Here is a 15,413-nt window from a genome sequence, read left to right as displayed (position 1 = left end):
CCCCACCCCTTATTTAAGATGAAGTAAATACTTTCCACAGTCGGGTTTCGCCACGGTTTGCTTGATCTGTTAGCTAATAGATTTTCTTGTGTATAGTGTGGTTGCTCAAGTAGCAGGGTGCTCGGCTCGCATGCAAGAGATTCTGGTTTCGAATCCCAAGTTCAGATGTGTTACACTGATCTGCCCAAATGAGGGCAAAACTCGAGTCTTGGGCTTCCGGTTTGTTGATTTACATAGTTCGTGTGAGCTGCGGCGTTGTTTGGCAAGTGATCAGCTGAACTGATTGAGACATTTTGGTTAAATTATAAGAAATCAAGAAAATCCAGAAAGAAGTTTGTCTTTGACAAGTAAGAAGGGCATTCCAAAAGTAATACCTCCTATTTTTATTTTTTATTTTGCCTGAATGTATCAGAGGGAATTGCAAATTGCATTATGATGATGACTGAACTTATGCACTCATGACCTGAAAGTTTAATCTCTGTTGCAGATATTAACGGTGTGAGACTCTGAGAAAGTAACCCCTCTCATGGACGTGCGTTGGAAGCAGAGATGCGTCATTGAATTCCTGGCAAAACTGCATTGAGAATGCTGGTGACTATGTGGAAAAATAAATTCTAAAGCACAAAAGGTCGCTCGTTTTAATGGTACTACTCCCGTCTTCGTAACTCAACTTTTTGAGTTAGCAAAAATAATAGTAGGCTACACTTTTGTATAGCCTACCCTCGTATAGATATTTTATTCATCTTCATTCAAAGACAAATGAAGAACTTTTGGTAAACACATGAAATGGAATTACAGTTTTCTTTTCAGTTGAGAAAATATATTGTGGCCGCCTTTCGTTTTCTCCGGATTAATAACTTATTCAATTAACAAACTAAAATGTTTTAACAATATCTTTGTGATTACTTGTTTTGATCGGACTATTGGTTTCATCTTGAGTGTTATTTGTGTTTCGGTCGGTGTTGCCTTTGACATTTATCAGGCATATTGGTATCCATTTTGGAAAAGAAAGGAGAAAAGTAACTGGCTCCGTAGATGGTTTAGTATTGTTGTTTTTTTTTTGTTTTTTTTTGGTTTGTTTGCTTTTTTTTTTTTTTTTTTTTTTTTGGTTTGTTTGCTTTTTTTGTTTTTTTCACCATGAGTTTTTTGTTGTTGTTTTTTTCACCATATGTGCAGAAAAAAAAATTGCTTGGTAAAGGGAGGTAACCCTAACACCGACTGAAACGTTGCACACGTAACCATCAAGATGAGAACAATAGTCCGATCAAAGCAATCAATACAAACAATCAGCCCTCATCTAAAAAATTCATAAAAGAAAAATTTACAACTGTAATATTATTGTGAAAATTCAAAGTAAATTTATTTAATTTTTATTTTGTTTTAGGATGCACTGGGAAAATACCGAGATGAAGAAAATGATATAAGACGTTCAATGATTTCTGATTGTATTTGTGACAGTGAAGACGGATGGAGTGTTATACACCGGAAGTAGAATTAAAACAAAAAACGGTAAGTCGCTGTAAAACACTTAAACTTGTTGTTTTTTATCATCTAATTGCTTTGTCCTTTTATGGAATTTCTAAATTCATGTATGCATCTTTCCTTATAGAAGCTTTACATTATTTTAGAGTCATTGGTGGAGATTTGTTATTTTCTTGAAAAATTTGAATCTTTAAAGATATTCCTGACGACTACGTCCAAGGATGGAATACTGCTGCCATATCTGGGCAGGAGCTGCTAAAAACAGCCTATCCTGCCTTGACAGAGTACAAAATAGACTTTGTGGCTTAGGGGGGATGCCCTTTTCTCTTCCTTGCAACCTCTCTCCCACAGAAGAGACGTTACGAGCCTATCTTTGTTTTATCGTTATTTCCATGGCAGGTGCTCGTCTGAACTCTGGTCCCCCCCCCCTCGCCAATCTTTTATGAAAAACATCCGTCTAGCTGAATCCACTGTCAAAAATTTCCCCCACTCTTTATCTGTGCCTAAATCAAAACGTAGATTCCATGAACAAAGCTTCTTTCTTAGAACTGCACGCCTGTGGAATTCTGTTCCGTCTGCCTGCTTCCCACCTGACTACAACCTGGATGTCTTCGAGTCCAATGTAAACAAATTCCTAATGAACCGCCCCTTAAGTAAACACTTCATCAAATCTCCACACTAACGTAATGTACTTGCAATAACCCTTATCCCTGAGTGCTTCCGGGCTTTGATAAGTGGTGACAACCGTGTAAAAAAAAAAAAAAAAAAAAAAAAAAAAAAAAAAAGATTTTTTAACATACCTATAATTTTTCAAATAACTGATGGATGATCACATTCTTAACTAGGACTAAATTCATAGGTGAAACATTCATGCTTAATCAACCTCTCATCAATCATATAGTAAAGTTAATTAAAATCAACTATTGATTTTTTTTTGTTGGATTTTGAATGACTTTAATGTCTTTCATGCCCTAATTGTGAATCAACTCTCAAGAGATAATTGGCGAGTAATATGCATTATTGAAGCTTTACTTTGAGCTTGCTTAATAGGAAATGGTCAAAGCTCCAAGTTATTTGATTGTATATGCTACTATGGTTGAAAAAAGTGCATTACAAATGAAGTCCTGTTGTGTAGATTACACGTCGTCGTCGTAGACAATGTGGTGATGTTACTATTTGTTTTATTTTCCTTTTCTAATTTTTCTTATTTCTTTTTTTCTCTTTTATTCCTCGTCTCTCTCCCTCTATACTTTGGTCTCTTTTTGTTGTGTCGATGACACGTAGTAGTCGTGTCTTAGTAATATTTCTTTCGTTTTCTTTTGTTGTAACCATCTACTTTTTAATAACGATAGTTGAAAAGTTTATAATACAAGCATAAAACCATTTTGGGCTTACAGTATACAGACACAATACCACATGGTTTTCCCCCTCCCCCTTATGGGAGGGGGGAGAGAAAACACTCTCCCAAACATATTCACTTTCTTTTATGGTTCAAAAGCAAGAGAAACATTTTATCAGCTTATAATTGGTGCGTTATTGGCTACTTCCTGCCTGTCAGAAAACACCCTGAACATGTTAACTTTAATTTTAATCTTAAACTTTTTAAAGAGTTTTCCGATTTTCTGTTTCCTCTAACTAATGTAAAATTTTTCGTTTTAATACCGTTTTAATGGACCGACATTTAATATTGTTACATGTAAAAATCATTTTTTGTTGTTATTCTAATAATTATTACTGTTATGGAGAAAGCTGATCCACCTATTTCATAAATAATGAACTTGCCCAGAGACAACAAGTATAATTACATTGAAACAGCGATGCGTGGCAGTTATGGCCCCAGAATTATGACATGTACTTCTATAACTTAGCTTTGTTGATAATTATGGAGTAAGCTGATCCACCTATTTCAGGAATAATGGACTTACCCAGAAAAAATAAATCTAGTTACATCGAAACATCGATGCAGCAATCCGTGGCATTCATTTGCCACTTGAGTGCAATTGCAGATGCATGCCAGTCGAGGTTTTGATCAGGGCAATCGGTCTGACAGCATCCTTTATAAATAGTTCTAGGAGGTCCATTCTCCTAAAACTTTGCCTTTCGTCTTTTGAGCGGAGTAAGTTTATTGTTTATTGCCAAAGGTGCTTTGACTAAGCAGTTCTGAAAGAACTGCTTGACAATTTTTAATAGGCCAAAGTGTTTCTTCCTTTAGGAGTGCTGGCTTGACTCTTCCCATCTCCGAGCTTGTGTCACATCTTCCTGTTGTGAGAAGGAACATTGTAATAGAAATTATCACTCTCGCAAACGACCTTGTGTTAGCTTAGCTTGTAAAATGACGATAGAAAATGTAGGAAAGAAGAAGAAAAGACGAGCGTCATTTTGTAGGTCGCTCATTCGTGAACAACGTATGCCATTAATTTGCAGATGTACACAATTGGTAACTGAATGTATGCCATTAATTTGCATATTGGTAACTGTTAAAATGGACAAATTCTAAAGTATGAAGGTTGAGTTTTGAGGGGAGTGTTTTTTGTGGGGGGGGGGTTGTGTGGGAGACCGCTTAGAACAAGAACGAACGGTGGAAGATAATATCGAATACACAAGGATTTATTGTAAGTCGAGGAAAGAAAGGAAAAAGGACTTTCGTGCGTTGTATCAACAAGAAAACGGTTTGATGCTGCCATTTTTTTTTTATTGTTGTTCCCTTTCCGTTTTTCGATAAATACAGCGATTTGTTGTAGACGGAGTTCAAAGAAATGCAGAGTTGCCCAGATTCACACATTTCTATTTCTTTTCACCATTTTTGTCACGGCTGTAGACCAGTGAGAGTGTGGAAGAAAGACGCGAGTCGGTATTCAATGGAAACGAACGCTCCTTGCTCTCCTTGATAAGGGGATAGGGAGTGGGGAAGGTAGTGTTTGAACCTGCTAAAGATGCCGTTTAGTTTGTTGTAATTTGTTTATCTTTTACGTTAAATTTTGTTTTAGTTAGTTATTGATTTTGAATATGATACGGCATAATCATGTTGGCACTCCGCTTCCCACTGGATCACCGAAGTTAGGCAACGCTGAGCCTGGTCAGTACTAAATGGGTGACCGTTTGGGACTTCCATGTGCTGTATGTGCTCTCCGCTTATCTCGGCATTGTTTTCAGTCGTCCTGGTCTTCTCCTTGCGACCGGACCAAAACAGTGTCGATTCAGGAGAGGTGTGGTTAGGGACTGCACAACCCTCGCTTCACAATTACATGCGCAACTGCCCCTACAGGGGGTATCCTTTGTCCTTCGAGGCTGAACGGAGGCATCGATCGATCGATTTTGAATTGCTTTTCTTTTTGTTGAAATATTTGCAGAATTTTGTTTCCCGTGATTCACCCTGTATATTGAACAGAAAAAACAAACATGACAAATAAAGAGAAGTTGGTATACGTCAGTCCGACTACCAAGTGTGCAGGAATCGTGTATAACGTTGAGACATATTCTCCTGGTCTTTATAGCAAGTGGAAGAGTTAATTATTATCCATAAGATGGGCGCCACAACAGTAACTACCTTGGTATTTGCTTACGAGCTGCTACCAGTATTTCTCCATGGAATATGAGTGGCAGTAAGGATTATAGTACGCTCCGGTCCTGGATATAATCTTAAACTATATCCGATGGTGTGGGCTCAGCTTGTGGGCTTTGGGGAGTGTGGAGCCATCCTTTAATTGCGATTGCTCTCAGGTCCACTCTGACCTGGAGTGGCAGTACCTGTTAGGATTCCAACTATGGGTTAAATAGAAATCGACTTGAAAAAGATATATATATATATATATATATATATATATATATATATATATATATTATTGAAAAATTATTCTTCAAAATCAAAAAGGGTTGATATGCCGTAAAACAAAAACAAGCAATCCAGTACGCTCCATTCTCTTTCAGTCAGTTAGAGATGATGTTATCCATTTTTGAATTTTTTTTTTTACATCCTCCTAACCACTTTTGGGGGGGGGGGAGTATCGATCGATGAGGCTGCTACTGCATTTTATATTTATTCATGTTTAATTTCTTACTTATTCAATCGAAGTTCTAGGTGTTGCTCCCTGGAGCCCGAGTGACATGTATTCCCAGATTTACAGTGCTCTTTGCTTCTTTCCAGCATTTCAATTCTCACATCAGCCATTTATCATCGTGTTTACGTGTGTACCTATCAGTTGCTTCCGTTGGAATTTGAGTGAAAATTTGCCTCATCAAAAATTACACTGCTCTTTGTACCCTTCCAATCAAGATTTGAATCGTTCTTTCCATCATCTCAAACCGTCCACAGCAACTGTGTATAGTGCATATCGATATTGGTGTCACAGCTATTTTATTTGAGAAAAGTCATATTATAAGTATCTCTAGTCTACTAGCGTTGCTCCGAAACATTTAGCATGGTTTCTATTACTTTTTTGTAAATACACTTATTTCCATTTATTAATCATTTCTGTTTCAATAAATATTTGCAAAAGAGGTACTCATGCAAAGAGTGATCCGTGCTGAAATAATAACGTTATTATTTAAAAAGCCATTCTTAACATGGGGAGGGGAGAGTGTTTTGTACCTATTCTGTACTTTAACCTTACAATTGAATAAAAAAATATATCAAAACTGTAATTAAACGTAGAAATACGATTTAAAAATAGCGCGGATCACTCAAGAAATTTTTAAGTTGATTTTTTTCTATTATGTCCACTTAACGCAATGTAATTCGTTTTAACTTATTAAATTAAGTCAGATTTTCCAAGTTAGAACTAAATAGCATGACATATGAAAAATCTACATTTGATTGCGATAAGCGAATTTTATTCTTGTAGGATATTCTTTACGCTAAAAAAAATGCAATTAGCTTTATTTAAAAATACTCATTCCAGTTAGGAAATTAGTTAAACTGGTAGCATTTTTGTACCCTAAACATCGCCAGCTTCCAACGAATTTACTGAAAATAAATTTGTTCAGTTCTTTACCTGTGTTCGATTTCAGATTAGAGAATATTTCTTAAAATCACTTACTCCCACAATAATCAGTAAACTAAAGAATAAGACATTCGTCATGCTGGTGATTGATATCGGTGTTCACGCTTCAGCTTTTATTTATTTGAGGAGGGAATAAAATCTGTCATAAATTACTTATCTCCAAATGAATCAAATATTGCTGGAAGGATAAAACAAAACTTGCTAGTCCGAATCAAATATTGCTTCAAGGATAAAACAAAACTTGCTAGTCCGAATCAAATATTTCTTCAAGGATAAAACAAAACTTGCTAGTCCGAATCAAATATTTCTTCAAGCATAAAACAAAACTTGCTAGTCCGAATCAAATATTTCTTCAAGCATAAAACAAAACTTGCTAGTCCGAATCAAATATTTCTTCAAGCATAAAACAAAACTTGCTAGTCCGAATCAAATATTTCTTCAAGCATAAAACAAAACTTGCTAGTCCGAATCAAATATTTCTTCAAGGATAAAACAAAACTTGCTAGTCCGAATCAAATATTTCTTCAAGCATAAAACAAAACTTGCTAGTCCGAATCAAATATTTCTTCAAGGATAAAACAAAACTTGCTAGTCCGAATCAAATATTGCTTCAAGGATAAAACAAAACTTGCTAGTCCGAATCAAATATTGCTTCAAGGATAAAACAAAACTTGCTAGTCCGAATCAAATATTGCTTCAAGGATAAAACAAAACTTGCTAGTCCGAATCAAATATTGCTTCAAGCATAAAACAAAACTTGCTAGTCCGAATCAAATATTGCTTCAAGGATAAAACAAAACTTGCTAGTCCGAATCAAATATTGCTTCAAGCATAAAACAAAACTTGCTAGTCCGAATCAAATATTTCTTCAAGCATAAAACAAAACTTGTCAGTCTGAATCAAATATCAGTTTGACGCATGCAACGATATAACTTTGAAAATTTTTACTGGCTTAACTTTATACATTCAGACCCAAAGAATTCGCTTTATTCTGAGTATAAGAATTTTTAATTATGTTAAAACAAAATTTACGATTCAATTCGTTAAAGGTCTTTGCATGTTTTTCCCCTTGTTTTTTGTTTGTTTGTCTTTTTTAAGTTGACATGATAAAGTTTTTTTTCAATAATACTTTTTTTTTAATTACATGACAGAACTTGATAAAAGTTGGTATGTTAAGTGTAGTAATCGCTCTGAATTTTTGCCAAGTGATAAATTTTATTTTAGATGAAATTTATTTGTTGTATAATGAAGATTAGGTTTGAAATATCATTTTAGTTTGTTGTATAATGAAGATTAGGTTTGAAATATCATTTTAGTTTGGTCTGTAATTTTGGTCTGTATAACTTGCGTTTGAAATAGCATTTTAATTTCGTCTGTGATAAAGCGTAGGTTTTAAATAGTATTTTAATTTTGTCTGTTAATGTTATTTATGTTATGTTTATAATGAAGTTATTATTTTTGTCGCTAAATGTTTAGATTATGTAGACACATCTTAACACAAAATCCTCATTTTTTCCCCATATGCTCTAATATCATAAAAGTCTAAACAAATATTACTGAGTAAGATATTAGATGCTTTTTTGTACAAGAAAATCCTTATGAATCTGTCAAAAATTAGATGTTTATGCCCTCCATAAAACGAAAATAATCATGGAAATAAAACATAAAAATATCCCATTAAAAACTAATACATAAAGGACAGAATGAGGCTAAATATTTTTTGGGTTTTTCTTTGGGTTTTTTGTTTTTTTTTTGTTTTTGTTTTTTAATTTTAGATAAATTCCTCTGATAACGGCATAAAGTTCACCATGCGTAAAATGATGCATCGAAATAAAGGAAATATAACAAAAAATGGCTGAATGACACGCCGGAAGAGCCGAAATTTGTGAAGATCTGCGGTTGAAATTCTGACATGAAGGGATTTGTTCAGTTTTAATCTCAATCATAAAGTGCAACTTAATCTTCTAATTAAGTATCCATTGACAGTTGGGTTTAATTATTCTTTTCGTACGCTATTATTTTTTGCTTTTTAAATTTGCCTTTTTTTTCTTCTTTTTACGCGGTTCAGTTTCATAGAAGTGTTAGCTTTACTCGGCGTTGCGTATCGGATCCGTTCGTGAAGCATTAACTCAATTGCCCCCCCCCTCCACACTCTACATTCTATTTATGGGTTCAATCAATAAGCAAGTCTAAAAATACAGATTCTGTTCCATCTAAACTCTGAATGATAACTACAAGAATATTTGCATGATGTAGATGACAAAAAATATAATCTCCCTCCCCCGCCTCTCGGTATCTGGAGATTGGATATTCCTTGTCATAACTTATGGTGAAGCAAGAGTTACCCAATCACTAACAGCACATACACTCGACCAAAAATGTTTAAGTTCAGTGGCAAGAAGTCAAAGGACGATTGGAAACCCTGCCAAGATATGCAGAAACAGACTTGTGGATATATTTTTATGTACTAATGAACAACCGGTTGATCAAGGCCTTAAGGCCAATCGAGGATAAGTGTTAATAAGTATAACGGATGAACAGTGAGATAACACCGTTAGGATTGGAAAAATTGGTTTGAAACTGGACATTATTTGATTATTAAAAAGAACAGCTTTGACAATAAATTTAACTATTGGCTTGAAAATTACCCTGTTGTAGTAAGCTGGAAAGCAGGCCAGTGATATTGTGTTCCACATATACACATATTGAATAAATGGCAGTGTGATTGATTGAAACTTTTAAAAAAATGGAGCGAGTCATAATCTACAAAATGGATTTAGATTATTAAACAAAATAAAATTGCGTAAGTATTCGGGATATTGCTATGAGCATCAAAATAATTTTCATTTTCCTAGATTAGTTGCCCAAACAAAACTTGAGTTTATTTTACCCTACAACTTAATCCATATTTATTTTTCTTGCATTTTCACCCCAAACAAGGCACACTGCCACTTTGCTGTAAGGGGGGGGGCTACTATATGGGACATAATTTGCAGGGATACTATGTGGGGAGTTGAGCAACAAGATGTCTGTTTACATTACACTTGAACTTCTGCATGTCAGTAAAGTCAGGGAAGCAGGAACCCGGAAGGGAAATTCAAAGTCAAGCAGTGCTAGGGAAGAAACTATTAGAGCAGAAGGCTTTCTGGCATCTGGGGTCTCTACTGTATAGGGGTGGGATTTTGCTGTTTGTTGGGTTTGCAAAGTGCATTGTTTTGATAACCGACATTCTGCATTCATAACCTGAATGTTTCATCTCTCTGTTGCAGATATTGACAGCGTTAGACTCCAAGAAAGCAATCCCTGTCATGGACACCTGTCAGAAACAGATGCTTCATTGAATCCCTCCATGCAGAAACAATTAAACTGATCAACATTCACCGGTGCCTGTTGAACATTTAAGTTGATATAGTTGATGTTAGCACAGTTAGTAGATGGGTTTGTCGATTTCAGAGTGATGACTGATGCGAATGGAAAAATACGCTCCGGACTTTTACGACTGAGGCATCAAAAGTGCATTTAGAATTATAGTGACTATGTAGAAAAATGAATTCTAGAGTATAAAAGGTAGTTCGCTTTAACGATATCAATCCCGTCTTCGCAGCTCTTTATGGTTTTACTTTATGAATTAAAGAATAGAAGACAAAGTATTTACGAAGCTTCTCATAAGAAACAGACACATTTAAACCGATGGTCATAATAAAATTTAAATTGATGTTTTTTTTATAATATTTAGACTGATAGTAGAAGGATTTAAACCGATGGTAGAATAAAATTTAAACCGATGATAATAATAAAATTTAAACCGATGGTAATAATAAAATATAAACCGATGATAATAATAAAATATAAACCGATGGTAATAATTAAATATAAACCGATGGAAATAATTAAATATAAACCGATAGTAATAATAAAATATAAACCGATGGTAATAATAAAATATAAACCGATGGTAATAATAAAATATAAACCGATGGTAATAATTAAATATAAACCGATGGTAATAATTAAATATAAACCGATGGTAATAATTAAATATAAACCGATGGTAATAATTAAATATAAACCGATGGAAATAATTAAATATAAACCGATGGTAATAATAATAAAATTTAAACCGATGGTAATAATAAAATATAAACCGATGGAAATAATAAAATATAAACCGATGGTAATAATAAAATATAAACCGATGGTAATAATAAAATATAAACCGATGGTAATAATAATAAAATATAAACCGATGGTAATAATAAAATATAAACCGATGGAAATAATAAAATATAAACCGATGGAAATAATAAAATATAAACCGATGGTAATAATAAAATATAAACCGATGGTAATAATAAAATATAAACCGATGGTAATAATAAAATATAAACCGATGGTAATAATAAAATATAAACCGATGGTAATAATAAAATATAAACCGATGGTAATAATAAAATTTAAACCGATGGTAATAATTAAATATAAACCGATGGAAATAATAAAATATAAACCGATGGTAATAATAAAATATAAACCGATGGTAATAATTAAATATAAACCGATGGTAATAATAATAAAATTTAAACCGATGGTAATAATAATAAAATTTAAACCGATGGTAATAATTAAATATAAACCGATTGTAAGATGCAAACCAATAGTAATAATAAAATTTAAACCGATGGCAATAACAAAATGTAAACCGATAGTAATAATTAAATTTAAACCGATGGTAATAAAATATAAAAGGATGGTATCATATAATAATACAATAATCACGAAATGACGTTTTCGAACGTTGTAATCACAAAAACGATCGTATTGAAAGAATCGTTTCTCCATCTTTGTTGTGCAACTAATCATTCAGTTTGTAATAGCCTAAATTCTCTTAAGTCTTTTAGTGAGCATTTACAGTTTACATTTGCCTAAGCTTAATCTGACACGCGGCAGCATTGGATTTAAGGGAAGAAGATTCTTTTGAGAAAATCTTTCATGTAACGATTTACACGTCACAGTCGTTGTGGCAGAAAGGAATACAAAATAACTTCAGCCCGAAAGTAAGCATTGGTTAATTTCAATAAACCTCAACAAATAGAAAAGAAACAAATATACAAGAAAGTCTCTAAAGTTTTGCATTTTCAACTTAGATATGACAGGCACTTTGTCAATGTGTGAGAGTTCGTTTCCAATGAACTCCGAAATGGCTGAGCTGATTTGTTTGACATTTCACAGAAATGCTCTTTGTGTCTGGGAGTGTTCTTAGATTGATTTTGTATCGGAATAGCTCTCATAAATATCAAAAATCGATAATCAAAATATCCGATTAAAGAAGGAACGATCTAATTTTGACAAAAGTTTACACCCTTATACTGCCTAACATCTCAAATTAATTTGAGAAATTTTGTCACTGTACAAGCAAAAGGGTCGGGCGTAAAAAAACAACAAGATCAACAGTAGGTTCTTTGATAAGACGGGGGGGGGTCGAAATGAATGTTTCTGTTTAGAGCACAATTGAACCATGATATTGATGTTTGCATTTTAAATTTATAATTTCAGCCATTATATAAAAATATTTTTTTTATCAACAGTAGGTTCTTTACAGTGCAATGTAGACTATAATGTATTGTGGACAGTTATTGCAATGAGGCATATGAAATTTCCTTCCAGTGCAGCGGTGGGTTTCCGACTAGAGTTGGAAATCAATCGATTTGATTGAAAAATGGGCGATTTCATTGATTTTGATGAAGGTATTGGAAGTGTGGAACATTCGTTGATCCTTATTCAATCCAGGGCAATGTCGTCTCTTCCTGCTAGTTTTTGAATGTGTGTTAGTTTTCAGCACGATATCATGTGAATGAAACAGTTAAAACCATTGAAATTATTCTCTGTGGTTGGTAGGATCATAGTCACCATCATTCTCAATGTGCATGTGTAAAAGTCCAAAGTGCACTTTGTTATTCACATGTCGCCACTCTTAACTCGACAAACCCATCTCCTAACTGTGCTGACATCAACTACATCGGCTTCGTAAACGTTCAACAAGCATCAGTGAATGTCGATCGGTTTAATTTTTTTTCTGCATTGGAGGAATCCAATTACGCATCTGCTTCTGACGGACGTCCATGACAGGATTTACTTTCTTAGTCTCACACCTTCTGGAAAATTTTTAATAATAAATAAGCCTTTTCTGAATAAAAACGCAAAGAGACGTTTGCTGAGTTTCTTCAAGTGTGCGTGTTTTTTTTGTTTTTTTTTTTAGAGAATTAATTTAGGAGAGAAAAACTAGTGTTATATTATCTAGTTACTAACTACTTAAGCTTAACTTTCTAACTTACTGAACTGAGTGATGCAGACGGACTGACATTGAAGTAATATTTGCCTTAGACTAAAGGTTTTTTATATTACAGGCATTGTCTTGTTCGCTTAGTTTTCTCTCTACTGAAAAAGGTAACGTAATTTTTCATCTCTGTTTTCCCTACAGCATTTGACCCTTGTCCCCTTTCTCAACTTTATGTCACCCATCTTTCATAAAACCATGGGGACGATAAATCTCTCCTTCTTGGATAGGGTCCCAAAAAGGGGTCTGGGATCTAATAGATCCCACTTCGTCAACCAGGTTCCAACCACTGTCCCATCGCCGCAATGTATTATCTCTGTAGCTGTTTTACAAGTATTTTAATGGAATGTTCTCTGATAAACTCCTTGTACTTGTTTCCCCCTCGACGTACATATCACTGACAAACTCGCTTAGCAGCAAAATCACACCCCTTCACTATTGAGGTCCCTAAATGCCAGAAAGCTTTCTACTGTAATAGCTCCTTCTGTAGAACAGTTAGACTTAGGAATTCCCTTCCTGTTACTTGCTTCCCTAACTGTATTGATATGCAGAAGTGCAAATGTAACGTAAACCGACATGGTCCGAATTAGTAGCCTGTACGGCCAAGTGCCAATATGCTTTGTTTGGGATGCATTCGGCGAAACCCTTGTCCAAATTCACACCGGCTAACTTAATAGCCAATGTAGGGTCCCTAATTTGTAACAGTATGTTTCACACACATTGTCTTGATGCAGTTTGTGTGTAATGTTCAAGTCTAATTAAGAAATGTATATTTTGTGAGTTCAACCTGAATAATAATGCTGTTAAAGCAACCTAAAACTATATAAAAAGTAAAAACACAGTTGATTAGTTTCAGCATTACATTAAGTCTTCAATTCAGACAAATTATCCAAATGTTAACTCATAAGAACGGTGAAAATATGATCGGACATTAAGTTTTTGTTCAATTCTCAAGGGTTTCGTACCAACTCGTCCCCACGTTATAATTTAAGGAGAATATAAAGTGGATTTTCCGTTTACTTTCGCTAACCTCATAACTCTCGTTTCCCTTATTTGTCCTTTAGTCCTCACATTCCATAAACGATATTTTTGATAAAGAGAGAAGAATTGCTGTTTTCTGGGCCAGAATCTATTCCATCTAACACTTATCGGTGGCAAGTTTTTTTTTACCTTGAAGTTTTTTGGGGGGTTTTTATAACTCTTTGCCTCTCAATGGCTTCATGCTTTGTCTGAAGTGATTTCCATGAAAAAATAACACACTTGAAGTTTGTATTATTTTGACTCCTCAGACTACTATTCGCATCTTAAGTGTTATTTACACAACATTTTGGTCGATGTAACCTCAGACCTTTTTCAGATGTACCTGGCGGGCTCTGAAAGTCTGCACAGAATCCCAAACGAAACCATTTATTTAATTGATGAGGGCAGCATACTCTCATTTCATCAGCCATGACTCGCTAGAAGTTCTAAGAATTTACAATTTACAATATACTTTTAGTGTCACCCACACTGAGGCCACGAGCCATAGTGGATAATTATTTGGTAAAATTCAGTTGTAAGTTGCATTCTTTTGAAGGTTCAATCCTCAGTGTGGGCAACACTAAAAGGTATAATTGTGATCAGTAGTCTAAATAATATGAATTGTCATTCCTCATCCCAAAAACTTGGAATAACGAATGCAAATTCAGGACAGCTGTGTTGAATTTTTTTTATCCGTAGTTCATTTTTGCTGCATGCTTTTGATTCTTTTTCTTTTTGAAAAAGAACTTTACACTCGAAATTATCAAAGCTATTTTACCATTCCTGGTTATATTTAACAGTAAATCTGTATTTACAAATTTATGTAGAAGATTAAATATATATATATATATATATATATATATATATATATATATATATATATATATATATATATATACGAAGATTTTTAATCCAAATGTGATCTTCGTTTTTCTGTTTTTATTTATACGTCACAGCACTTCATTATCCCGGTATTATTTAAATATTTTGTTTTCGGTTTAGGGAAGAGGGTGGTATATTTAATGCGGCTCTTTACCACATTTTGTTTTGAAATAATTTTTTTCTTTCTTTGCTTTTTCTTTTTTTCTTTTTTCTTTTTCTTTCTTTTTCCTTTTTTTTCGTTTTTTTCTTGTTTCGTTTTTTTTTGTTTCGTTTTTTTTTCTTGTTTCGTTTTTTTTTTTCTTGTTTCGTTTTTTTTTTGCTTGTTTCGTTTTTTGCTTGTTTCGTTTTTTGCTTGTTTCGTTTTTCTTCCTCTTTGCCTTTCTTTCCCCGTCTACTTTTTCATCACGGCCTTTCTTTCACCCTCACTGCTTTTCTTCTCTCCCTCTGTCTTCCCATTTTTCTTCTTCTTCTTCTTCTTGACTCATTTCTGTTTTTCGTCCTTTTTCTCTTTTTTCTCCTCTCATATTTTCTTTTTTCTTACTTCTCTCTCTCTCTCTCTCTCTCTCTCTCTCTCTGTATTCTCTCTCTCTATATATCCCCCTTTCCTTATTTTTTCTTGCATTTGCTCTACTCTCTTTTGTCTGTATTTTCTTTGTCCTTTTCTGTCTGTCTTTTTTTATTATTCCATCTCTCTT

At 34.0% G+C, this 15,413-nt stretch overlaps 1 protein-coding gene across 2 annotated transcripts in view; it reads left to right on the top strand.

The window, feature by feature from the left end:
• LOC145242662 (protocadherin-17-like) overlaps positions 1-15,413 on the top strand; it is a 397,110-nt gene that overhangs the window by 209,246 nt on the left and 172,451 nt on the right. For both annotated transcript variants that reach the window (XM_080105793.1, XM_080105794.1), the window contains exon 3: positions 1,385-1,509. In XM_080105793.1, coding sequence (XP_079961919.1) covers positions 1,385-1,492 — 108 coding nt within the window. In that variant the 3' untranslated portion in view covers positions 1,493-1,509. The remainder of the gene's footprint in view (positions 1-1,384; positions 1,510-15,413) is intronic.

Source organism: Euprymna scolopes, chromosome 21, assembly GCF_053919585.1.
Source record: "Euprymna scolopes isolate OS-2025 chromosome 21, ASM5391958v1, whole genome shotgun sequence".
NCBI classification, from domain to species: domain Eukaryota; kingdom Metazoa; phylum Mollusca; class Cephalopoda; order Sepiida; family Sepiolidae; genus Euprymna; species Euprymna scolopes.
This window is presented reverse-complemented; position numbering and strand designations above follow the sequence as displayed.